Raw genomic sequence first — 24,601 nt, forward strand, 5'->3', positions numbered from 1 at the left:
GCGGAATGGGAAAACCCTCCATTGGCTGCGTGGCTGAACGTTGGCGTCTCTGATTGGCGGAAGCTTTGCCACTCTCCGCAAGCCCCGCCTCTCGAAAACGGGAAGTAAAGCTGCAGAGCTCTGAGGGAAAGGAGAAAACTGGGGAGAGGAATGTTGACTGCTTGTCACGGTAATAACCAGCAATCAGCCGCGCTTGTGCCTTTTGTGGTTCGGTGTGTCGCGGGGTCGACCCTGCTAGGGGACCGTGAGAGCAGCTCACACGGGAAAAGGGGAAATCGGGTGTAATGCGCATGTGTAGATCTTCTTGACTATGTTGACTCACGTGGCTCTCCCCCTCAGTAACGAGGGAGAGTGACGGAGTGCGCTTGCGCGCGGGCTTTGTAGGTGTGGCTACAATTAAGATATTCAGTAATGGGCGGAGCTTGAAGGGCATTTGTTATCAAAGGGGACCCTTTTCCTCTAGTCGACGTCACAATCGATCCATGTGACTTCACTTAAGACAATGCTGGGTTCAAACCCATAAATAAAGGGAAGGGAGACATCGCGGAGGAAAGGCAAAACAGTGCCCCGCCCGCCCTGGCATCCTCGACGTTGATAAAGAAAATAGGGTTTAAAAACTTGCCGCCGTATAAAACCGATTATCTGCTTCAGTCCTACGGGCTCTTATTTGCAGTCTGCTGCAGCTAGACAATGGATGATGTCATCCTGTCAATGGCACAGCAGGGGGCTTTCAGTTCCAGCTCTTCCTGGTATGATGTCGTCAGAACAAAATGGTGTTGTGTCACAGAGGGGCCTGTTATAAGACTGTTCTAATAACTACCCAGGTTAAACAGGGTGGGGGGAAACTAACTGCAAGTAATTTGGTTCCTGGAAATAGTTAAAAGTGCTCATCTAGTTAGGTGTGCAGTTCATCAGTAGTTAACCACCTGAGCAAAAAGAGATGATTAAATGGGGGTGGAGGGATTGTGATCCTGGAGTTGCCTGCTGTTTAGTAAAACAAATAGTACAGGGTGTGAGAATACATCGTGAAACCGGTTTTCCTTCTTTGCCGTGTTAGCTGTTATACTCTATTCTTAATTACTTAAGAAGCACTGAAGGTTCATTAGTGCTATTTAGCCTTGGATACCAGTGATGGCTTTTAAGCCATTAAACTGAATTAATGTGTTGATTATTGACTGTAAGTGCATTCCTACTCTGATTTCTGCAGGGTTGCTGCCTAAATCATGCTGCTCTGTTCCCTGGGGGTCTTGCTTGGCCTGGTGGTGTGTGCTCTCTCTCTGGACAATGGACTGCTGAGGACTCCACCAATGGGCTGGACGCCTTGGGAGCGCTTTAAATGTAACCTCGACTGCAAAAATGATCCTGAACACTGCATCAGGTGGGGGGAAACATGTGACAGGTTGTACTGGCCTCCTAGTTGTTTGTGAAAAGAAGTTCTGGAATTCTGCAATACATCATAAGATGTATCAAATGTTTATGCCAGGGCTTGAAGGTGCATGAAATCCTCTGCACTCCTAGACCACCCCTTTCCACACACAAAAACTATACCCGTGTGAAGTGAAGCAAGCTTTCTTCTTTCAGCAGGACACTCCATGCATGTAAGTCCCTCTGACAACTTGAAAATAGTTGGGAGGTCTGGCAAACTCTTCCTCTCCCCTCCCCCAGTTCTTCCCATCACCACATCAGCTGGTGGGCCTTATTTATGTAATTATTTGATTTACATACAGTTTTTCATTTTAAAAAGTCTCAAAGCAGTTTACAATATAAATAAAACAATGCACAATTAAAATACAATGGTACAGATTTTAAATAACTATTAAAAAACCCATTAAAATAATAATACATAAAACACAAAGCAGCAGTAAAAACAATACTTTCATTCAAAAGCCTGGGTGAAGAGCCATGTCTTTACTTTTTCCCTAAAAACTGTCAAGGAGATTGAGTGGATTTCAGCCAGGAGAGCATTCCAAAGTCTGGGGGCAATGACAGAAGGCCCTGTCCTGCGTGCTCAACAACCGAGCCCCTCTCGTTGTTGGCACACAGACCATAGCTCCCTCCGATGATCTTGTCAAGCAGGCAGAAACCCTTGGGAACAGGCAGTCCTTCAGATATCCAGGGCCTTGAATCACAGGCTTGCAAGGAGGATGGGGCAATGAGATTATGAGCACTTTGGGGACAGGGGACCATCTTATTTATGTATGTTTAAACTATGTAAACTGGTTGACTAGTGGTATATATTTGTTGTAGTAGTGGCATAGCAGGGAAGTAACTTGACTAGGGAGCAAGAGTCTGCTTGTTCGAATCCCTGGTGGTATGTTTCCCAGACTATGGGAAACACCTATATTGGGCAGCAGCGATACAGGAAGATGCTGAAAGGCATCATCTCATACTGCACAGGAGATGGCAATGGTAAACCCCTCCTGTATTCTACCAAGAAAACCACAGGGCTTTGTGTTCACCAGGAGTTGACACTAACTTGACAAAACAACTGTACTTTACTTTAGTAGTACATCTGGAAGTGATCCATTGTCATCATGAGTAATGGGTTACTGCGCCTGCGCGGGAACCTCTCGGATGAATTAACTAGCTCCTCTTTGGCGTCCCTCCCTGCTGTGCACATGCACTGTGCCTTCCTTTTCTCAGCAGCCAGGCGCCATTTTGTCTCAGTTTCTTTTCAACCACTGATGTGTTGAGACCTCTGGTTCATTGCTCCTCAGTTTATGGAAAACAAAGCATTACTTTGGACAGATTTTCAGTGTTTTTTATTTCGGACGGTGACTTGACTATTCTTCGCTTTTTGGACTTTGGACTTGATTCTTCCAGTTACTTCGGACAGATTTCAGTGTTTTGAACTTCAGACTGTGAGTTGACTATTCTTGGGATCTTGGACTTGGACTTGATGTTTACCTTTCCACGGCTTGGAAGTCATGACTGAGAGGAAAAAGAAAAAGTCATGGCTGAGAGGAAAAAGACAACATTTAAACGTTGCTCTCAGTGTAGGGCTAAACTACCCTCAACTGATGAACATGATCTCTGTTTGGGTGAGCAACATGTTCCGGCTTCTTGTAGGATTTGTAGATCTTTTTTGAAGCAGACTTTGAAGAATTGCTCGTTGCGCCTCAGAGCAGCCCTGTATGGAGACGTGCTGCATCCACTGACACCAGAATCAACATCGATCTTGGGACTGACACCGACGTCAACAGCCTCCTTCTCAGTGTCTGCCCCCGGGGTCTGTTCGCACAGTCTCAAACCCTGCTGGATGATCTCGAAGAGATTGTCTTCAAGAAGCCCAAGTCTACCAACCTTGGGCATAAGAAGCGTAAACGACATCGTGTTACATCGGATAGTGATTCATTGCCTCTGAATAAACACAAGTCGAAGTCAACTCACTTATCGGGATAGAGAACTCCTTCACCGTCTATCAACCATCTCTACTATAATAATTTTTGCAATTTTATTCCAGAGCGGGCATTGGACTAGGATCCCTGGGGGGTGCTTTTCAGCATCACTGGGGAAAGACTCTTCTTTATATGTCCCATCCCCACCCCTGATCAAGAGTATTAGGAAAACTGATACAAGACAATGCACAGGCTATTTTGGTGGCACCATGGTGGCCTTGCCAACCATGGTTTGCATCGCTACTCAGACTGATGGGGAGTGACTATTACCACCTTCCACTAGATCTACTGTCAAGAGATGGGGGGAAATATTACATCCATCTCTGTGGACCTTACAACACACAGCGTGGAAGGTCAGCTATTGAAAAATATCCTTCTGAACTCTCGTAAAGCCTCCACCAGGAGGAGTTACTCAAGTAAATGGAAGCACGTCGCTATTTATGCAAAGGAACATGCCCAGCTAACTGGGCAAAGAGGCACCTTTTACTGTGGGGAGAGTAACTGGCCCTATCCACCCCCAGCACAGTACCTCCAGTGCCTGTTGCTGGTGTCTGTCTTATGTTTCTTTTTAGATTGTGAGCCCTTTGGGGACAGGGTTCCATCTTATTTATTTGTTATTTCTCTGTGTAAACCACTCTGAGCCATTTTTGAAAGGGCGGTATAAAATCGAATTAGTAATAATAATAATATAACATGGTTTCCACCCGTTCAAGGCCTCTACGGATCAGGTTTTGCTATATGTAACCAGCCTGAAAGAAGCGGGCCTAGCTAATGTGTCCCTACGGGTCCACCTGGCCACTATTTTGTCAAAGCATAACGGCTGGCAAGGTCATTCTGCCTTCTCACACGTGCAAGGAGTTCTTGGGGGCGTTAATAATCTCAACCTGGCCTCCACCCAATAAGACACCCTACTGAACAGTGGAGCCTCTCCCTAGTTTTGGTCTCCCTGATGGAAGCTCCCTTTGATCCACTTTGTGAAGCAAGCCTACGTTACTTGACACTCAAAATTGTTTTCCTGATCGCTATCACTACTGTCCAGCTTGTAAGCAAGTTAACTGCCTTAAGGGCAGATGCACCATATACACAATTCTAGCCTAATAAAGTAGTTATGCACACTGACCCAGCCTTCTTACCGAAGGTGGTAACGGACCATTTGAATCAGAACATCGTTCTTCCCTCCTTTTTCCCCAAGAGCCAGAATCACAATTAGAGAATGCACTACACTCTCTCAATGTGAGAAGACGCCTTCTGTATTATCTAAAAGGGACAGAACGTATTAGACAAACTAAAATGCTCCTTGTCTTATTCAAAGGCAAGAATAAGGGCCTGTCTCTGTCTAGACAGAGGCTGTCACACTGGTTAGTGGAGCTCATTTTCTTAACATATAAGTTACAGAATCAACAACCTCCCAAGCTGATAAAGGCACACTCCATGAGAGCGTATGCTACTTTCACTGTACATTTATCTGGTCTCCGCTTTAAGGACTTATGTGTTGCTGCTACATGGTCTACACACTTACCTTTCATTAAGCACTATGCTGTAGACTTACGTATGGCGGTGGAGACCAACTTTGGAGGAGAGGTATTTAAAAGGATTCTTCAATAGTGGGTGAAATGGCTGCACCCTCCACAATTTTTTTTTATTTTTTACATTTTATATCCCACTCTTCCTCCAAGGAGCCCAGAGTGGTGTACTATATACTTAGGTTTCTCCTCACAACAACCCTGTGAAGTAGGTTAGGCTGAGAGAGAAGTGACTGGCCCAGAGTCACTCAGCAAGTATTATGGCTGAATGGGGATTTGAACTCAGCTCTCTCCGGTCCTAGTCCAAGACTCTAGCCACTACACCACACTGGCTCTGGAGATGAAGCTGGCTAGTCACCCATTTCTCATGATGACAATGGATCACTTCCAGATAGACAGGTTGCTTACCTGTAACTTATGATCTGGAGGTGATCCGTTGTCAGTCATGAGACCTGCCCATACCTCCCCGCTGAAGCATTTTAAGAAGAAGACTGACTTACCTACTTGGTCAATGAATCCACGACGTGTGAATCGTCTATCAGATAGATCTCCAAGAAACTGAGACAAAATGGCATCCGACTGCCGGGAAAAGAAAGGCACGGAGCACGTGCACAGCAGAGAGGGGTGCCAACAAGGAGCTAGTTAATCCATCCGAGAGGTCTCTGTGCAGGCGCAGTAACCCATTTCTCATGACTGACAATGGATCATCTTCAGATCATAAGTTACAGGTAAGCAGCCTGTCTTTCTCCTGTGGAGTCCCCACTAGAGGGAGCCAGCTTCTCCTGGTTCCAGCATATACTGGCAATTCTAGTGCTCTCTTTCCTTTTCCAAGGAACCCCTCTCCCCTCGGCCCCATGCTTCAAGCTCTAGGAGCTAGCAATTCCTTACTTCAAGTCCAAGGGTTGTACTCCAGCATCTTCTGTGACATTTCAAGGGATCCTGGAGCAGCAGTGTAATTTCTTGGGCTAACCAGTTTTCCAGACCCAGAAAGTAAGCATGCCTTTGAAACAGATGAGGATAACTTGGAACAGGTTGTTTGGGGTCTTTTCAACAGAGCAAAATTTGCTGGTGAGATATCTGCAGGCAGGGAGAGTGTTGTACAGAGATGACCCCTCACTGCAACCTGTGTTCCCTTTTAACAGGGATTCCCAGATGTTGTTGACTACAATCCCCAGAATCCCCAGCTGCAATGGCTTTTGCTTGAGGATTATGGGAATTGTAGTCAACAGCATTGGCCCTTCTGGAGACGTTAGCCTTCAACTCCCATTATCCCTGATTATTGGTCACTGTGGCAGGGGATTATGGGAGTAGTTGCTCAAAAACAGCTGGAGAGCCAAAGTTCAGTGGCTGTTGCTGGTGTTTGTTTTCGGTTTTTGATTGTGAGCCCGTTGAGGACAGGGTGCCATTTGTATTTATCTCTATCTATCTATCTGTCTATCTATCTAAACTGCTTCGGCAACTTTTGTGGAAAAGTGGTATATAAATATTTGTCGTCTTGGTATTCGTGTTTCTTCACAGTGAACACTTGTTCAAGGCGATGGCAGACAGAATGGCAGAAGATGGGTGGAAGCAGCTTGGATATGAGTACATCAACCTGGATGACTGCTGGGAAGCTGAAGAAAGAGATGCTCAGGGCAGGCTCCAGGCAGACCCTCAGAGGTTTCCCAGTGGCATTAAAGCCCTTGCTGATTACGTAAGTTCAGTCACATGTGTCATTCTGAGGACCAAGTTCTCTCTGAAAGCTTTCAGATTTAGAAGCTGCCAAAAAAAGCTACTTAAAATTAACCAGACTGGAAAAGGTTAGTGTTCCAAAAAATACACTATTCTACACCAAAAATGCACTGCTCAAATAATTCTGAGAGTCACTTCTGTTAATAACTTTTTGTTAGTCTGCTTTTGAGACACAAAAGGGCTGAAGAGAAACGTCTGAGGCACAAGAGGGCTAACTTGTGGACCGCCTAACCAATTTGAACCAAATTTGCTACTGGTGTTGGGACACATAGAGATGGCTCAAGGGTGTAGTTTGTAATGATGTCATCCACCCTGATTCAAGATGGTGGACACGTGAAAGTTTGAGGTGCAAGTAGGAACCAATTTGGACCAAATTTGGTACAATTGTAAGGACACATAGGGACACCTCAAATGCATAGTTTGTGATGATGTCATCCACCCCAACTCAAGATGGCAGATGTATGAATGTTTGAGGTGCAAATGGGCTAACTTGTGAACTTCCTAACCAATTTGGAACAAATTTAGTCCAGTTGTAGGGATTGTGAAAGGAAAGTAGGCAGATTTGTTCTTACTAGAACAACTTTACTGCTTGTTTATTTGGTGTATTTTTGTGCTGATTTTAGGCAAACAGTTCTTGTATGTCAATTTTCTTTTGCAATATTTGTAAACATGCATGGTGAAGTGGAGAAGGAAGTTGCATCAAGCTGGATTAACTAGTTATATTTCAAAACTGCCCGAAACTTCACTCTCTGGGTGGGTTACAAATGGTTAAAGCAACAATAAAATTAATGCTAACAAACTGAAACAGCTAAAGCAATCCAGTGCTCTGTAAGAGAGGTTCTTCGAGTCACTTGATGAAGTCAGGGATTCAACCAGATGTTTTAAAGCTGCAGTTCTAGACATCTTTCTTTGGAAATAAATGTCACTGAACTCAGCGGGATTTCCTTCTGAAGAAACATGCATTTTTGTGCTGTTAGCTGTGTGTTGCTGAAACTGTAAATGCCATGAAATAAAACTCTACAGGTCCAAATCACAACTTCTGTTCTATCTGCATTTACCAGAATACATTTCACCCATAACATCAGTTAAAATGCAACTCTAAATGCAGTTTAGAGGTTAAATAACTCACATTTGCTAATCAATGTATGCAATAAAACACATACTATTAGTGAACTCCACAATACTGAAGTTTTGACTGCTGACTTCCGGTTTAACCAAATTTATTCAGACTAGATGCAGTTCAGTCCCCTCTAGATGTATGTATGGATTTATTTAAAATACTTATGCCCCACCACTCCAGTGCTATTGCCCAGGGCAGCTTACAACATTAATAAAATACAGTATAGAACAAAAAATAAATAGAATTAAAAGACCAGGCTAAAAGCACAATTAAAATGACAAATGTAGTTATCAATGAACAGCTAAACACTACAAAACCTACCAGATATAAGCCGCGGACAAAACATTAAAAAACCTCTCTAAGCTGATGTGTCTTCAGTTGTTTCTTGAAAACACTGAGGGAGGTAATATGATGAAGCTCCTCTGGGAGAGCATTCCAAAGTTGAGGGGCCACATCTGAAAAGGCCATGAATCTTAGATGGAACTTAATCATATTGACAGAAGTAAATTCCACAGAGTTCAATGACATTTACTCCTTCACAGAGGCATTCTAAGAATGCTTAATTAGTAGAAAGCCCCATGAAGTTATGCGAGGAGAGCTGGTCTTGTGGTAGCAAGCATGAATTGCCCCCTCTGCTAAGCAGGGTCTACCCTGGTTTGCATTTGAATGAGAGACTACATGTATGAGCACTGTAAGATATTCCCCTTAGAAGATGGGGCTACTCTAGGAAGAGCACTTACATGCTTGCATGCAGAAGATTAGGAGTTCCCACCCTGGCATTTCCAGATAGGGCTGAGAAAAGACTCCTGCCTATAACCTTGGAGAAGCTGCTGCCAGTCTGTGTAGAGCAGGGCTGCTCAACTTCAGCCTTCCTACAGGAGGAGGGGCCTACAACTCCCATAATCCCTGCCTGTTGGCCACTGTGGCTGGGTGTTATGGGAGCTGTAGTCCAAAAATAGTTTGGGGGGCCACATTTGAGCAGGCCTGGTGTAGACAGTACTGAGCTAGATGGACCAAAGGCCTGACTCGATAAAAGGCAGCTTCCCAGGTTCCTAAGTTCACTGGGACTTACGAGGGAGGATTAGGAAGCTGCCATATACTGAGTCAGACCATTGGTCTATCTAGCTCAGTATTGTCTACCCAGACTGGCAGGAGCTTCTCCAAGGTTTCAGGAAGGAATCTCTCTCAGCCCTACCTTGGAGAAGCCAGAGAGGGAACTTGAAACCTTCTGCTCTTCCCAGAGCGGCTCCATCCCCTGAGGGGAATATCTTCCAGTGCTCACACATCAGCCTGAGACTGAATGAAGCTGCCTTATATTCCATCCAGGCTCTCCAAAGTCTCAGACGGGGGGACTTGCCCAGCCCTGCTCTTTGAGAGCCTTGGAACTGGAGGTGCGCGTACTGGCGATGCCACCAAGCCCTCCCCTCCCTGCTGTCATTCTCCTTCCCTTCCCCAGGTTCATGCAAAAGGTCTGAAGTTTGGCATCTACAGCGACATGGGCACCGCCACCTGCGAAGGCTTCCCTGGGACGACCCTAGCAAACATCGAAACAGATGCTAAAACCTTTGCAGCGTGGGGGGTTGACCTGCTGAAGCTGGATGGCTGCTTCTCCAATTCTTCTGTCAGGGCAGAAGGTTTGTGTCCCTCCAAGAAAAAGAAAGATAAAGTGCTTGATTTTTGGGGTTAGGCTGCTGAAACCTGAATTGTCCCATTTCAGAAAGAGGGCTGGCAGGGTGACAGAGGCATTAAATCAATGGTTCTCAACCTTGGTCCCCAGATATTGTTGAACTCTTAACTCCCAGCATCCCCCGGTGAGGGTTGGTCTGCTGAAGTTGATGGATGGTCCTCAGCTCCTATATTTCGCCTGACTCCAGTTGTTGGACCTTGGAGTTCTAATAAAAAGCATAGTCGATCCTACAAGTTTGCAGCCTGCCCACCCCTGTGGTATAGGATCAGGCTGTTAAATATTGATTTGCTTTTGCTGAAACAGCCTCAAGACTGCATGTATTGGTATATTATAGGGTTTCTCCCCTTTTCTTGTCTACGAACATAATACACATTATCTATCCATCCTCAAGAGTTTCTGTTGTTCCCCTCAGCATAGAATGTATTGCAAATTAAAGATTAAATGCCCCTTGAATTGTGCATTCTCCTGAATATCCGAATGAGTCTGCTCTCAACTCTTTCTTCCTCAGGCTTCCCGAAGATGAGCGTGGCGCTGAACAAGACAGGCCGGCCTATCGCTTTTGCTTGCAGTTGGCCTGCCTACGATGGTGGACTTCCACCAAAGGTAACTTCAGAACCATTTCCGTGCCTCTGCCCATACCGTGGAATAATAGGCAGTGTTCTGGAGATCATTGAATTAATGACAGAGTTGCCCACCTAGTCAAAGAAGTCTTCATGGAGTAATTGTCTAAATTGTAGTCTATTTTACTGGCATACATACTCCTGTGGATCATCAGAGCCGTTGTTCTGAAGCAAAGAGCAGGCTTTCTTCTTCTTCTTCTTCTTCTTGGATCCTAAGGCACTCTTGTGGGAGCATAAAGCACTTGTGCTTACGTTGGGATGGGACTCACTTTTGCCACTTCCCCCTTTCCTGCTGCTGCCCCCAGCGTCACAAGGGGGTCCTCCTCCACCCTCAGTTGCAAATTTTCAAAGGATTCCAGAGGGAAGGGGCAGGCAAGTGCTGTTCTGTGAATGTAACTCCACGACCATGTGACTCCTCTACTATGTACAAGCTGACTTGACCTCGAGTCAGCTCAAGCTTGAATTGGGTCAGTGTAAGGGCTTGACCTTGAGCCGAACCTGACTTGGTTTGGCTCGAAGTTGAGCCAACCCCCACCCCCTCGCGGGGCCACTGGTTCGGGAGTGCCATCCACATTTTTAAAAAATTTAAAGTTGAGTGGAGGGTTGCTGCTGCAGCCATGGAGGGGTCTCTGGCGGTTCTCCCTCCCCGCCACCGGGCCTACACCTGGTCTCCTACAGGCTGGTTCGGCCCTCTGTGAGGGGCCACTTTTTAGGCACGTGTGCATGCACGGCAGCCTCAAAAATGGTTGCAGAGCACTCACAGAGTGCCAAACTGGCCTGTAGGAGACCAGGGGGAGGCTGGTGGGCGGAGGGGGAATCTCCAGAGGACTCTCCCTGCCCGTGGCTACAGCAGCACCCACCGATGCCCACAGCGGCAATAAGTCTGCCTTATTTTTTTTATAAATTTAATGTGGATGGCACCCCAAACCAGGCCCATACTGGTTCGAACTTGAACCAAACTGGGCCCCTTGTTCGGGGGTGCCAAAACCGAAGTGGGCAAACTGGTTTTGTGCACATCCCTAAACTCCACCCATGTAGTTTAGGATCTGAGCCCTTGATTTTTTTTTAGGGGATTCAGGCATATGTCATAGCAGCAGCATCTCAAAAGAAACTTTTGACATGCTGCTTGCCATCTGCAGGTCTTTATATGTGCTAAAAATGAACTCCTGCCCTGTTCATTGGAGGCAGCATTTTCAGGAAATTGAAAAAGATTTATTTTTTTTTTAAAGATGGCCTGAACTGACAAAACATTGCAGCCCGAACAAATAGCTTTCATCTTGGGGAACCTCTCTGAGTGTTGCTGCATCTGAGCCCAATTATAAAGCACAGTGGATTGCCTGGCTACAGCTTCATAAATATGGTTCATTTGTGTGTGGAGGAGGGAGGTAGAACCCGATAGGATCGGATCTGCAGAAGGGGGAAGAGTTAGTAACATAGGGCACTGTCTTCTACCCAGTCAGAACCTTGGTCCACCTAGCTCAGCATTGTCTACAGAGACTGGCAGCGGCTTCTCCAAAGTTGCAGGCAGAACTCTCTCTCAGCCCTATCTTGGAGATGCTGCCAGGGAGGGAACTTGGAACCTTCTGCATGCAAGCAGGCAGGTGCTTTTTCCACAGCAGCCCCAGTCTAAGAGGAGATCTTACAGAGCTTACACATGTAGTCTCCCATTCAAATGCAAACCAGGGTGGATCCTGCTTAGCAAATGGGACCATTCATGCTTCCTACCCTGACCAGCAAGCCCCTCCGCCCCACCTCCAAGGTGGTCCCCTAGTGAGTCTTGTTGTTGCGGCTGTTTCACTCTTGGGCTGGCAGTGGGGACAGGCTGGTGACATCTTTCAGGGGGCTGGGTTTAGCCAGGGGTTCTCGGTTGTTAACATTATTTGTTTACAAATACGCAGGCTGAGCAGGTCTTGCATGGGTGCGGCGTGCCTTGGTAGCAGTATGCTTCCATCAGGATCAGAAGTGGCATGCCCCTGAACACCAGGCACTAGGGAGCACCAAAGGCAGGGCGGTTTCCCTCTTTCCCCCACTTTCAGACTTCCTGAGAGCCGCCGATTGGCTGCTGTGTGAGGCAGGATGCTGGACTGGATGGGCCTTGGCCTGATCCCCCAGGGCTGTTCTTATAGCATCAGCACACAGGCGATTCGCAGTGATGTCATTTGCACGGCCAAATCATCAGTTATGCCTTCTGTTTCCCCCTCCCCCAGGTGGATTATAATTTACTTGGCAAGTATTGCAACCTGTGGAGAAATTATGTCGATATTCAAGACTCCTGGACCAGCCTCTCCCACATCTTCGAGTGGTACGGAGATCACGGGGACGCACTGCAGCCTGCTGCTGGCCCGGGAAAGTGGAATGATCCTGATACGGTGAGGCCAGCACTGCCCATCCTTCCTTTCCACCTGCTGACAACTTTGTTTTGGGGTGGGGTGGCGGCTGCATAGCTCAGTGGCAGAGACCATGCACTATTTGTAGAAGGTCCCTGGCTCAGTTACTCACATCTCCAATCACAGGATCTCAGCAGGGTTGTCTGAATCCTTGTAGAGCTGCTGTCAGTCTGGGTAGAACAGCACCACGTCTGATTCAGTATTTTAAATATTTTTTTAAATTTCTCATATTTGCATATCACCTAATTTGTACGTCTCTAGGTGGTGTACAAAATTTAAAATATTTAAAAGTCACGGATTAAAATACATGACACAATAAAAATAATCGCATAAAATAGTTATTAAAACAAATTATTAAAATTAATTCTAATTAAAAGCCTGCGAAAACAGAGTCTTGAGGGTCTTCCTGAAAACAAACAGAGAAGGAGATGCTCATATTTCAGCAGGAAGCCGATTCCTGGAGACTCCAGCAATAAGAGAGAAACAGACATGAAACCTACTAGGAATTTACCCATTCAAAAGGGACATTGACACAGATCCCGAGAAAGGATCCAAGCTGCCTGAAAGAGAGGCCCTGTCCTGTTTCTAATTTTTTTGTACCTCGTCTAAGCAGACGTAAGGCACTTTATAGAAAGTAAATAATGACAATGATAATAACGTTAAGTACCTTGAAAACTAGAAATGGTCAATATGAATGATATTATTATGAGAGACAAATGGCATCGTAAGAATGCCTGATTCTGCAGATTATCAGCACCAGGTAATTCTACGAAGCTCAGTCCTGCATCGATGCTTCCAGGAGTGTCCTAGGGCAAGGGTCCCCAGATGTTGTTAGACTACAACTCCCATCATCTCCATCTAGGGGCCCCTGTCCTAAGGCAAGGACAGAGACCTCCGGTAGAGGGGGTAGGCAAAAGCTCACCTGGTTTTCCTTTTAAATTTGAATAAATACGTACTGTGCTTCCAGAATCCAGCTTTGAAGTGGTCATTCAGTTCTGTTTTTCTTTTGTGTTGCCCTTCTCTTCAAAGTGGCGCAGGAAGCGTCTCTTCCCTGGTGGGCTAACCTGCCTGTCTTCTCCATTCTCAGCTTCTAGTCGGGGACTTTGGCCTGAGCATCGAGCAGTCGAAAGTGCAGGTGGCACTCTGGGCGATCCTGGCCTCCCCGTTCCTCATGTCCTGCAATTTGCGCACCATCTCGGAGGAGGCCAAGAACCTCTTGCAGAATCGGCTCTTGATCTACATCAACCAAGATTGTCTGGGAATTCAGGGCAAGCGTATTATCAAGGTATGTGGCAAGGGCCATTGACATGGATTTGAGCCAGGCTGTTCTGCATTCCACGGGGTGGTTCCTGCATCCTGAACGTACAGATCAATGGGTGTCGCGCCCCATTTCTTCATCCTCCGTGTGCAATCCTTGCAGAGGTTGCTTGGCACCTGCTGGCAGCCACAGACTGCATTTTCTTTTTCTTTTCTTCCCCCCCCCCCGCCTGACCAAATTAATTGCTGGGGTGCTAAAGTGTAGCAAGATGATTGTTCGCCTTAGTCTTGCACTTAATAGCTTTGTTTGTGGGTGGCGGCTCTCTCTGTGGCCACGTCAAGGGCAGCGCTGACTGCCTAGGGGCCCGTTTAACCCTGCCCCAGCCCCATGCAGATCTGTGGTTCTGTGGAATTTGCCATGTGATCTGTTCCGTTGAAGTCCTGCCCGGGAGGGTTTCTCTTCGGAGAGCCCTGCTCCCTTCTGTGGGGCTTGCCAGGGGGGGTTGTGGCCGAAGACAGTGCCAGGGTTCCAGGCAAAGAGGGGGCTGGAAGGCCCCACTGTGTAGTCCCTGAGGGTCCGCATTGTCTTGTAGAGGGGAATGGCATGGAAGTGGGTAGGAATAGGCTAAGCAGGCTCTCACAGCATTGTGGGGAAGGATTTCATCCGTTATTAAGCATGGACTTTTAGAATGCTGGTACCTTCTCAGCTGCTTGGTGAGGACATCTCACATGGGTTATCCTCCCCAGCATGCTCCAGAGGGCAGGGCATATTTAAATGAGCCAAAAAGCCTTTAAGAGGCCCGGGGAGATAGCCCCTCCAAGTTTAGTTTCTCCTGCAGAGCTCCAGAGCAGACAGAAGATGCTGCCTTCCTTCCTTACCTCTCCTCCTGTTCTCTAGCCTTTGCACCTTCCTTTCCACTTCTACCCCTTTAAAAAAAACCAAAAAACCCTCCTCTGCCTTGTGCCTTGTGCAGATTGCATGAGGCGTTGGCCCTGTCCCTCAGGGCATCTATAGCCAACTCTATGTTTGCTAGGGCAGCAGTCCTCTAGGTTAGAGATCTTATTCCACAGCCCCTCCAGAGCTGACTGGCCTCAGAAAAGGCCTCAACAAACTGGGCAAAGCGGCCGCGTTCGTGGCCTAGTCCTCCCTGGACACGGCGCAGCTTTCAGCCACGCCCTGGCTTCGGATATCACTGTTAGGTGCCACCTGTGGCTTAAAAACTGGAAAGTGGATCAGAAGTCTTGGTCGAACCTGGCCAACTCTGCCTTCAAAGGAGGGAAACTGTTTGGGGAGGTCCTAGAACCAATATTGGTCAAAACTAGGGATAAGAAGAAGGCTTTGCCTTCGACCCTTCAGCAGCCTGAGCACCGTAGTTTTACCCCACCTTCCTCTACTTCCAAAGGATATAGGTCGTCCTTTTGTCCACACCAGAACAGGCAGGACAGGTTTGCCTGGTCCAGAACCCAACCCCCCTTATGAGACAACTCCTCACGCCGCTTCCGGCAGACCGCGCAGTCGGCCAAGCCCTCCTTCAAGTGCAACCCCACACACTGACTATCCCCAGGAGCAACAGCTCTCTCAGGTGGGGTGGGGCTGGGGAGGTTACAGGGGTTTGCTCAGGCCTGGGCACAGATGTTCTCGGGTGCCTGAGTTCTCCAGACCGTGTCCCAGGGGTACTCCCTGGATTTTGCCACCCAGCCTCTGGACTACTTCCTACCCTCCCCCCAGTCCCACAAGGGGCCCAAACATCAGCTGATGCTGGGGGCCATCCGCCATCTATCCAGCATTCAGGTGATGGAGCCCGTCCCGCTGGGGGAACAATGTCAGGGGGTTTATTCAATCATCTTCAAGAAGAATGGGGAATGGAACCAGCCTTCGAGCCGGTCCAGGCTTGGTTCAGCTCGATCTCAAGCCAGACACTGAACATGCCCAGTTCAGTTCGAGTCCAGTTTGGACTTGAACAAAACCAGGCATACCAGTTTTGTGCACACCCCCAACTAGCAGAAGGAAGGGGATCCCAGTAGCTGCAGGGTGCTGCTTATAGAATATGGGTGGGAGAGAGAAAGGAGAGGTATAAGAACTAGCTGGGCTGGGTGCAGAACATCTGCGCCTCTAGTTCCCCCCCTCCCACACCTGCCATTTTCTTCCCTGTCCGCCAGCCAGGCGCTGCCGCTTTCTCTGCCTCCCCTCCCCGCCTGCCTGCCTGCCCGGCGGCAACACTTTCCTCTTCCCCTGCCAGCAGTTCACTCGTAAACTCTTGCGAGAGCTGCCACACATGGGATTAGCCACAGGTACACCAGAGAGAGAGAGAGAGAGAGAGAGAGAGAGAGAGAGAGAGAGAGAGAGAGAGAGCTTCCCATACTGCTTTTAAGAAAACGGTTCTCAACCTGTTTTATATAGCAAGAGGAATGGGGAGATGGTTCCCTGCCCCAAAGGGCTCACAATCTAAAAAGACACACCAGGTAGACACTAGTAACACCCCCAAGAGGGTCTGAAGAGGGACAGTCGTTTCCCCTTTGCAAGCTCCAAGAGGATTGCTGCTTTCGAAGGTGCCTCTTTGCTCAGTGAGGCAGCCCTTGCCAGGCATTGAGCGGAGCGACCCTAACCTCCTCTTCTCTGGCAAACAGGCCCACTGCTTTGAGGTGTGGAAGAGGCCCCTGTTTGGCCAGCACTACGCCGTCGCCATTGTGAACACCGGCACCGATGGGATGCCAAAGCCTTTTGTGACCACGGTGGAGCTGCTGGGCATCTTGGACTGCAAGGCCGGCTACAAGGTCTTCAACGTGCTGGACAAGTCCTTTGTGGGGGACTACTTGCCCAGTGCTCCGATCCGCGCCAACGTTCCTCCGACGGGCGTCGTCTTGCTCTTCCTCCGGCCTCTTTGCTAGCCCTTCCAGCCACCGCCCCACTCCCACCCCCCGTCCAGCAGCCTGCACACTTTGAATATAATCCAGGGAAGCCGGGAGTTCAGCTCATTGTACGGAAGGTGGCTGTCGACCAGGATGCAGAATTGGGAGGCCGCTGTTACTCCCCCGACGGGAGGTTTGGCAGTACTTGGGCTGAACTTTGCAAGAACCAGCCCTGCCCCTCTTCTCCCCCCGAGAGATCCCTGTGGGGCTGTGGAAGAGAACTTGCCGGATCCTTGAGAGGGAGCCTGCCTTGAATCAGAGGAGGGATCAGGACCACCAAAACAGCCCCGACCTCTCTCCTGGAGCGGTGCAAATGGGGGAGGGCCCAGCTTCCCCTTGGCCAGCCATTTGCACGAGGATACACAGTGGCAGTGCAACCAGAAAGGGCCCAAGGTGTGCTGCTTGCAGGTGAGCAGGCCGTGCCTTTCCCTTCCGAGAACCATCACCAAAGAGCCCAGTTGTCCAGGATGAAGCGGCCCTCCGAGGTGCAAGAGCTGGGGCCAGTTCGGAAGGTGACCGCCACCTGGCTTCAGTGGAGATGGCCATCCTCTCTCTCCCTCCTCCTCCTCCTCCTCCTCCTCCTCCTCCTCCTCCTCCTCCTCAGCCTTGCTTGGGAAATCAGGGCCTTCTGCTCAGACTCTCCTGCCCTTTCTCAGGCCTTCTCGAGCCAAAGGAGTGGTCCTGGGTGAAACTGCACAGCTGCCTCCTGGGTGGAGCTGGATCTCTCATGCTGCTGGAAGGGGCCACCAGGCTGGGCTTCCCCAACTCCTGCTGCAATGGCTCCGCTGCCTCCCTGACCTCCATCTTGCCGGAGGAGAGCAACAGCTGGATCTCTCGGCTCTTCCCAATACCGAGGTGGCTTAAATATAGAGGAGATTCTGCCTGGCTGGGAATCTCTCCTGGGCAGGTGCAGCAATGCTGTCTGATGCCTGCTGGTGTGGCTTCTTCTGCCCCTGCAGCATCCTAACCAGCAGTGATTCCTCCAAAAAAACCTCCACGGCAGCATCTTTTTCAGCCTTTGTCCCCTCTGCTTCACCGGTTGTAATTTGTGGGCTCACCTCTCCAACCCTGTGATTGGATGATCAGCAGAGGAGACCCAATGTTCCTTTTTAAAGCCATGGAGTTCTGTGCCTTTGTGCTTCCAAAAGCAATCACTTGCCCACAAATAAACACGTCTGGTTTTTATTCTTTCCTCTGTGGTCGGTGCCTTGCCTGTCTCGGTCGGAACGTATGCAAAAGACTTGCCGGCAGAAAAGAGCCAGGAAGCTGGAGCCCCGTGGGCACTGCAGTCCCTTAGAAACAGAGGAAGCTGCCTTCTACAGATTCAGAGCGTTGGTCCATCTCGCTCAGTATTGTCTACACTGACTGGCAGCAGCTCTCCAAAGTTTCAGGCAGGAGTCTCTCTCAGCCCTACGTGGAGATAGGGATGTGCACGGAACCAGTTCCATGCACTCCCAGAAGGGCGGGAAGGCTCGCTTTAAAGGGCAGGGAAGGTGCGTCAGCCCATTGAATGGCAACGCTGACCCCGACTGCATGCAGGCACGCTGCAGGCCCACTTGCCTGCTTTTTGGCATGGGGAAAGCGGTGGGGCAGGGGCTGGCAGGTAGGCAGCGCCTTCCCTGCCCTTTAAAAGCGACCCCTCCCTCTGAGCCGGTTCGAATGCCAGTTGCCGGAATTGATTCACCAGGAGTGCGAAGTGGTTCCGTGCATATCCCTACCTGGAGATGCTGCCAGGGGTTGAACCTGGGACCTTCTGCAGGCCAGTATGCAGATGCTGTTTCCCAGTGAAAGAGCCTTTCCCCAGATCCTCGGTCTTTCTAGTTCAGTACTGTCGACACGGGTTGGCAGTGGCTTCTCCAGAGTTTCAGCTGGGTCTTTCCCAGCTCTGTCTGGAGATTTTTCCAGGAAGTGAACTTGGGACCTTCTGCAGGCAAAGCAGAATCCCCATGGCACATCCTCTAAGGGGAAGTGTCCACGTGGCCTCCCATCCAAATGCAAACCAAGGAGGCCTCTGCTTCGCAAAGGGGACAATTCATGCTTGCTCCCCCAGGAGCCGCTCTCTTCCCCTTAGACACGTCTCTTTCCCCAGTTGCACTGGAATTATGGGGAGTTGTGCAAATCTGCAGGTTGAACTTCCCTGCAGCTCCTGCTTGGGCATGAAAATGGAGTGAGAGGGGAGCAGGGGCAGGCTGGGAGACAGCTCTGACCCACTGCTTCCAACTCCTGGGAGGTCCCCAATTAAAATAACGCCTGTGCCCATGTGCATCCCCTGTTCATTTCAGTGGGGCTTGTGCCCCCATCTTAATTAGTAGACATCGGAAACTGCTTAAGGCATCACGATCATCCTGCCAATGTGCAACTAAAGAGCCCCTGGGGCCTAGTGCAAGTTAGACAGCCTCCTGCACGGCGCTTGGACTCTTCTTGCTGCCCTTGATGGCTGTCTGGGTTCCCCGCCATCTGGCACACAAGATTGCTCCTCTGTCTGTCTAAGAACATAGAAAACTACCTTCTACTTTGTCAGACCCTTGGTCCATCTAGCTCAGTATTGTCTACACAGACTGGCAGTGGTTTCTCCAAGGTTGCAGGCAGGAGCCTCTCTCAGCCCTATCTTGGAGATGCTGCCAGGGAGGGGACTTGGGTCCTTCTGCCCACAAGCATGCTGATGCTCTTCTCAGAGTGGCCCGTCCCCTAAGGGGAATATCTTGCAGTGCTCACACATGTAGTCTCCCATTCAAATGCAACCCAGAGCAGATCCTGCTTAGCAAAGGGGATAATTGATGCTTGCTGCTTCAAGACCAGTTCTCCTCCACCTATAGTCCTATCTGTATTTCTATATTGCCTGATATGTGTATCCCTCCATTGTGTACATAATTTAGAAATAAAACAAATGTTTAAAAAAAAATTATTTTAAACTAAAAGCCTGAGAAAACAGGTGCATCTTGAGGGACTTTTAAAAAAGCAATCCGAGAGGGAGAAGCTCTTGTTTTGACAGGGAGCATATTCCAGAGTCCCGGGACAGCCACAGAGAAGTCTTCTTGAAGAAGAATCAGCACATCATGCTGTGAAGGTAAGTTGTCATTTTCAAGCCCATGGCCAGATGCTCAAGGTTTCATCTGAAGCCAGGTCAAGGGGCATTGTGGGGCTTGGGACAAAAAGTGAAGCCCGCCCCCACCCCCCCATCAATTTGGGGGGAGAGGAAGTGAAGAGCAAGCTGTCACTCTGCTTGGAGTGATTTGTCTTCCTCTTGTTCAACTTTAGCTACACCCCTGCCAGCTCTTCTGCCTTAGGCGGACTTTTAGCAAAGTGGAGTGTACATGTAAACAAAAGGTGAACTGCATCAATATGAAAAGCCTCTTCGGGCAGGAAAGGAAAGTGTGCCGTTGAGTCCGAGTCGGTGTCGACTCCTGGAGAGCACAGAGCCCTGTGGTTTATCTTTGGTAGAATACAGGAGGGGGGTTGACCATTGCCATCTCCCGTTCAGTGTGAGATGATGCCTTTCAGCATCTTCCTATATCACACAAGGTTTGAAAATCCATGGTTTTCCAGGAAATCTGCCACATTTCCTGGAACGGCTGAGAAGAATTAAATCGCCTACAACCACACATTAGAAAGATTGCCCTTTTATGAGGCATTCTGGGTAGCTGTGAAGGGTTAGGGTGGCTGGCTGCTGCTTCTGAATGAGCCCAATAAGTGATTTATTGAGTTGCTTGAGCCACAAATCTATTTGGAGTCAAAAAGAGTTACCTCGGTCACAACCAGAACCTTAATTGGGAAACCACTGGAGGGATCTCTCTGTCAATGCTCAGTGCATGGTTATCCCAGCACAGTCATGTGTCTGCTAGAAATCAACTATCACATCCATTTTGCAAGAACTGAGCTATCAGCAGTAGCAGCTCTGCTGATCTTAAATGCACTGAAAACTTGCATGCCTAGAAGCAAAGCAACTGACCGCTGGAGTAGCTATTTATTTAATTTAACAAGAGAGACTCCATCCATGAAATCATTTCTCCTGTGAGATCTCTTTTGCAAATGTGGCTTATGAGGTGATGTAACGCACCTGATGGTCTGGAAACAGTGCAGCAAACTAGCTGGGTGACTCTGGGCCAGTCACTTCTCACTCAGCCTAGCCTACTTCACAGGGTTGTTGTGAAGAGAAACCGAAGTATGTAGTACACTGCTCTGGGCTCCTTGGAGGAAGAGCAGGATGTAAAAAATAAATAATAAATACATATACTCCTGCCGTCTTTTAGGCATGCAAAAGCCCCTCAAAGTGGCTAACCCAAAGAATATCCTTGCTAGCCTTTTCTCTACCCCTCCCTGGGTTAAACTTTGACCCCAGTCTGAACATGAAAAATAAATCCCCCTTTTCCAAGTTCCTGTTTTGCTGTCATTGCCTGGAGCTGATCTTCTTAGTCATCACAAGAAACCAGGTGAGCATCCTCTTCAGTATATATATATTCCGCCTTTCTGTTTCGGAACTGAAATGCCCAAGGCAGGTAGCATTAGGAATTTATAAAAAATGATGATGATCCCATTGTTAAAGCAATTAACAGCAGAGATAGTATCAACGATAATGAGAACACTAAGCACACAGTTCAGTGGCAGAAATGCTAAAGGCCTGCCAGAAGAGAGCAGTCAGTAACAAAACATAATCAAGGGAGTGGGGCCCAAAGGATCTCATGGGGCAGGCAGTTCCACATCCTGGCTGCTGTAACAGAGAAGGCCTTTTTTCACATTCCTGCTCAGATGGTGGCCAGATGTGCAGAAGGGCCTGCCCAGCTAAGCTAAGGTATCCTGACCCACAAGTCATTTGGGGCTTTCAAGGGCATAAGCAGCATTTTGAATGGAGATTGGAAATGGATGTGGACAGGGCTGAGTCAAGGGTTTTTGGCACTGAGGGCAAAGTTTGACTTTAGTACTCCCCCAGCCAAGAAGCGTGGAGACCCGGTTTTAACTTGAGCTGTGCAGGCTGCTCATTTGTGGGGTCAAATGACCAGCCTGTGTGGATGGCCAGTGAATGAGTAGCCTCCCCGGATTCAGTCTATTATGGGGCAAAACACTAACACTTCAGAGACGAAAAGATGCTGCTGTCAATTTCGAATGTCGTCGGTTTCTTTTTGGGAAGGGATGCTGAAGCAGGCAATTCATCTTCAAGAGCTTATGAAACTAGCTGTTTCTCGAGGACTGAGGTGCAATGAGCAAAGAAGGCCATGAGGTAATTCTCACGGTCACCAGGAACAAGTGGGGAGGGCACGGGTGGGAGGGGGGGAGGGAAAGGCTGCCTTTCCAGCAATTTTTGGTCTGGCTACGTCCACTGCTTTTTGAAATATTAGAAGATTAACAAGCTTGACTTGTATTTTTTAGCTGATATTATGGTAAAGTTATCTGAAAGATGGGTGTCAGGTGTTTGGACAGGGGGTGGAATTTCAGTGCTTGCCCTAGGCGCTGTTTCCCCCAGATACGCCTCTGCTTTTAAGGTGCTCCCTCAGGGTCAAGGGCAAGCAGTTGTTTTGTTTAATTGGCCTGAGGAAGATACAGAAGCCCAACAAAGCAGCCGGGCAGGAAAGAGATGTGCCAAGAGACAGTGGGAGGACAGTGGGAGAAAACCTTCCAGCCTTTGGCAGACCTCAACACAAGCAAGCACCACCCAGCTGCACACCTGGCTCGTTGGAAAGGAGTTGGAGCTACCAACAAGGGAAAGGTTACGTGAGCATCATCAAGATGCCATCAGGCCACCTACATTAATTGGGATTTGTGGCTGTTGCCTCCAACTCTCATTAAGGGATTTTGGCAATTTTCAGGGCTGGTCTAAAGCCTGACTGGAATGGGGTGGTAGAGTCTGCCTGTGGGACAGAATGGAGTGTACCACTGCAGGTAGGAAGAGGTAAAACGTTGGTGCCTCCTCTGTGTTAGAGAAACTCCCTGGAAATTGCAAACCAGTAGAGCAGGAAAAGGGCTGGTAAGTGAGCTTTTCTCCCTGGTGGACTTTTATTTATTCATTCATTCATTCAATTTATATACCACCCTTCCTCAAGTGGCTCAGAGTGGTTTTCACTAAAATAAAAAACACACAGAATAAAGCAATTAAAGTAAAATAAACACATTTAAACCAGATTAAAATTAAAACCATATATCATTAAAAGCCAGGCAAAAAAGCTGGGTCTTGAAGGCTCTTGATTGCCTCCAAGAAAGACAATCCTTCATCCAAGTTGTGGCTATTTCGATCCTATTTTGAGAAGACCTGGCATTGCAAAGGAGCATGTTTAGGTTCAGTGCGGGGAAGCTGAATCTACTCCCCCAGGCCGGAGAGTTGACAGAACAGCCGAAAGGGGAAACAGTCATTAAGTTACTGGACTCCTGCCCGCAGTAATGGCCTGCCGGCCTGCCAATGCCCAATCCCCTATTCCCCTAGCTAAGCTTACCACTTGCAGAAATTTGCTCATTTTTTCACATGGGAGACCATTCACAAATGTGAATCCCCACATGCAGCCTGGAGTGGTACAGCCCAGTCTAACACTGCAGTCCCTCTACCACTTCATCCTGCTACATGGGTAGATCCCAGCTTTAATGTCAAAGACGCTTATTACTCAGGTTCCTTGAAATCATATTTGTACATCCATGTTGTGTACACGCACACCCCCCGCCTCCTTTCCTTCCTTTCTTCCTTGCATCTATCACTCCAACCCATCTCCCTGAGTTCAGGATATGGGGTGGGAGCCAACAGGAGATGCATTGCACCCAAGCAAGGGCCTTGCACCCACAGGTCAGCTGGCTGGGTGGTTTTAGGAATCACCCTCTTCCAAGCAGCAGAATCCCACCCCTCTCCATGGGATTACCAATTGCAGGGGAGCAACAGCAACAGGAGAGAGGGCATGCACACACCTCTTGCCCGTAGGATCCCCAGAGGCATCTGGTGGGCCACTGTGTGAAACAAGGATGCTGGACTGGATGGGCATTCTTGGGTCTGATCCAGCAGGGCTGTTCTTATGTTATGTTCTTCTGTACCAAAATTGTGGCCCTGGCAGGGACGAGTGGTGAGAAAGCAAGCAAGACCAAAGCTGTCTGTGGGACTCCTGGCCACCAGAGCCAACTTGTGAGCTTCTCTTCTGCCTGCCAGCCAAGAATCTGAACAAGGTGGTGGCAGTAATGATGATGGTGGAAGGGACTGAAGCCGGGGCGAAGCAAGGTTGGAGTGGGCCCAGAGACAAGATTTTAAAATGCCCCCCTGCTCACTGAAGCTCAGCTCATGAAGTAAAGAAATCTTAAAAGAGGCTGAATCGTGGTAACAAAAAGCATAGCTATATCTCTCCTCAATTATTTCTAAAAAGGCTTTGTAAATTGTGGACGATGCAAGACATTTAATGGTCCTAGAGAAAGACCTGCTGTTCTGGTAGCTCCAGGGCTTAACACTCACATCAGTTTCGGAGGATGAATACAACTGAGGTGGGCCCCTCGGCTGGGGGAGTCAGTCATGTGACTTGTCTGGGGGGGGCCAAGTCAGTGAGCCCCCAGACAACTGTCTCCCCTTGCCCTAATATAGTCACGCCCCTGGATTGCAGGCTCAGGGACCAATTTGATGAAGAGTAGAAACTGCCACAGCCTCCCTGGTTAAGATGCAAAGCACTAATTGCCCTTGCAGCCCAGCCCAGTTCCCTGCCACGTGTGCTGCTCTCACACAGGCAGCGGGAAAGGAGGGGCCTGCCGCTGCAACATCCTTGTACGTGCATCCTATGGTATCCCACGTGCGTGTGCTAAAACCAGGATCAGAACCCAGCGGTAAAACTTCCGGGGCCACCTGCAGAAAAGAGGCAGTGCAGTGTAGGAGCGAGACTGTTAGGAACATAGCAAGCTGCCGTATACAGAGTCCGAGCCTTGGTCCATCTAGCTCAGTATTGCCTACTCTGACTGGCAGCAGATCTCCAGGGTTGCAGGCTGCTGGGGTCTTTCCCAGCCCTACCTGGAGATGCT

General features: G+C 48.6%; 1 protein-coding gene across 4 annotated transcripts; it reads left to right on the top strand.

Moving 5' to 3' along the window:
- The first annotated feature begins 35 nt into the window (after positions 1-35).
- Positions 36-17,825, top strand: LOC128336771 (alpha-N-acetylgalactosaminidase-like). 4 transcript variants are annotated; one of them, XM_053276909.1, is made up of 8 exons: positions 36-169; positions 1,208-1,378; positions 6,440-6,614; positions 9,229-9,406; positions 9,968-10,062; positions 12,287-12,448; positions 13,554-13,751; positions 16,352-17,825. In XM_053276909.1, the coding sequence occupies exons 2-8, from the start codon at positions 1,224-1,226 to the stop codon at positions 16,610-16,612; spliced, it is 1,224 nt and encodes a 407-aa protein (XP_053132884.1). In that variant the 5' UTR covers positions 36-169; positions 1,208-1,223; the 3' UTR covers positions 16,613-17,825. The 4 variants fall into 4 exon arrangements, with proteins under 4 accessions (XP_053132884.1, XP_053132886.1, XP_053132885.1 ...); XM_053276910.1 differs by lacking the exon at positions 36-169 and adding an exon at positions 486-749; XM_053276911.1 differs by lacking the exon at positions 1,208-1,378 and having other exon boundaries at positions 44-169.
- Positions 17,826-24,601: the final 6,776 nt, after the last annotated feature.

The sequence above is a fragment of the Hemicordylus capensis genome, chromosome 13, assembly GCF_027244095.1.
Source record: "Hemicordylus capensis ecotype Gifberg chromosome 13, rHemCap1.1.pri, whole genome shotgun sequence".
NCBI lineage: Eukaryota > Metazoa > Chordata > Lepidosauria > Squamata > Cordylidae > Hemicordylus > Hemicordylus capensis.

Excerpts from the sequence above, each read along its gene's own strand:
- LOC128336771 (XM_053276909.1), top strand. The coding sequence starts at position 1,224 with ATGCTGCTCTGTTCCCTGGGGGTCTTGCTTGGCCTGGTGGTGTGTGCT. Across the intron at positions 1,379-6,439 it reads GATCCTGAACACTGCATCAG|TGAACACTTGTTCAAGGCGA; the intron begins GTGGGGGGAAAC and ends GTTTCTTCACAG. Across the intron at positions 12,449-13,553 it reads AGTGGAATGATCCTGATACG|CTTCTAGTCGGGGACTTTGG; the intron begins GTGAGGCCAGCA and ends CTCCATTCTCAG.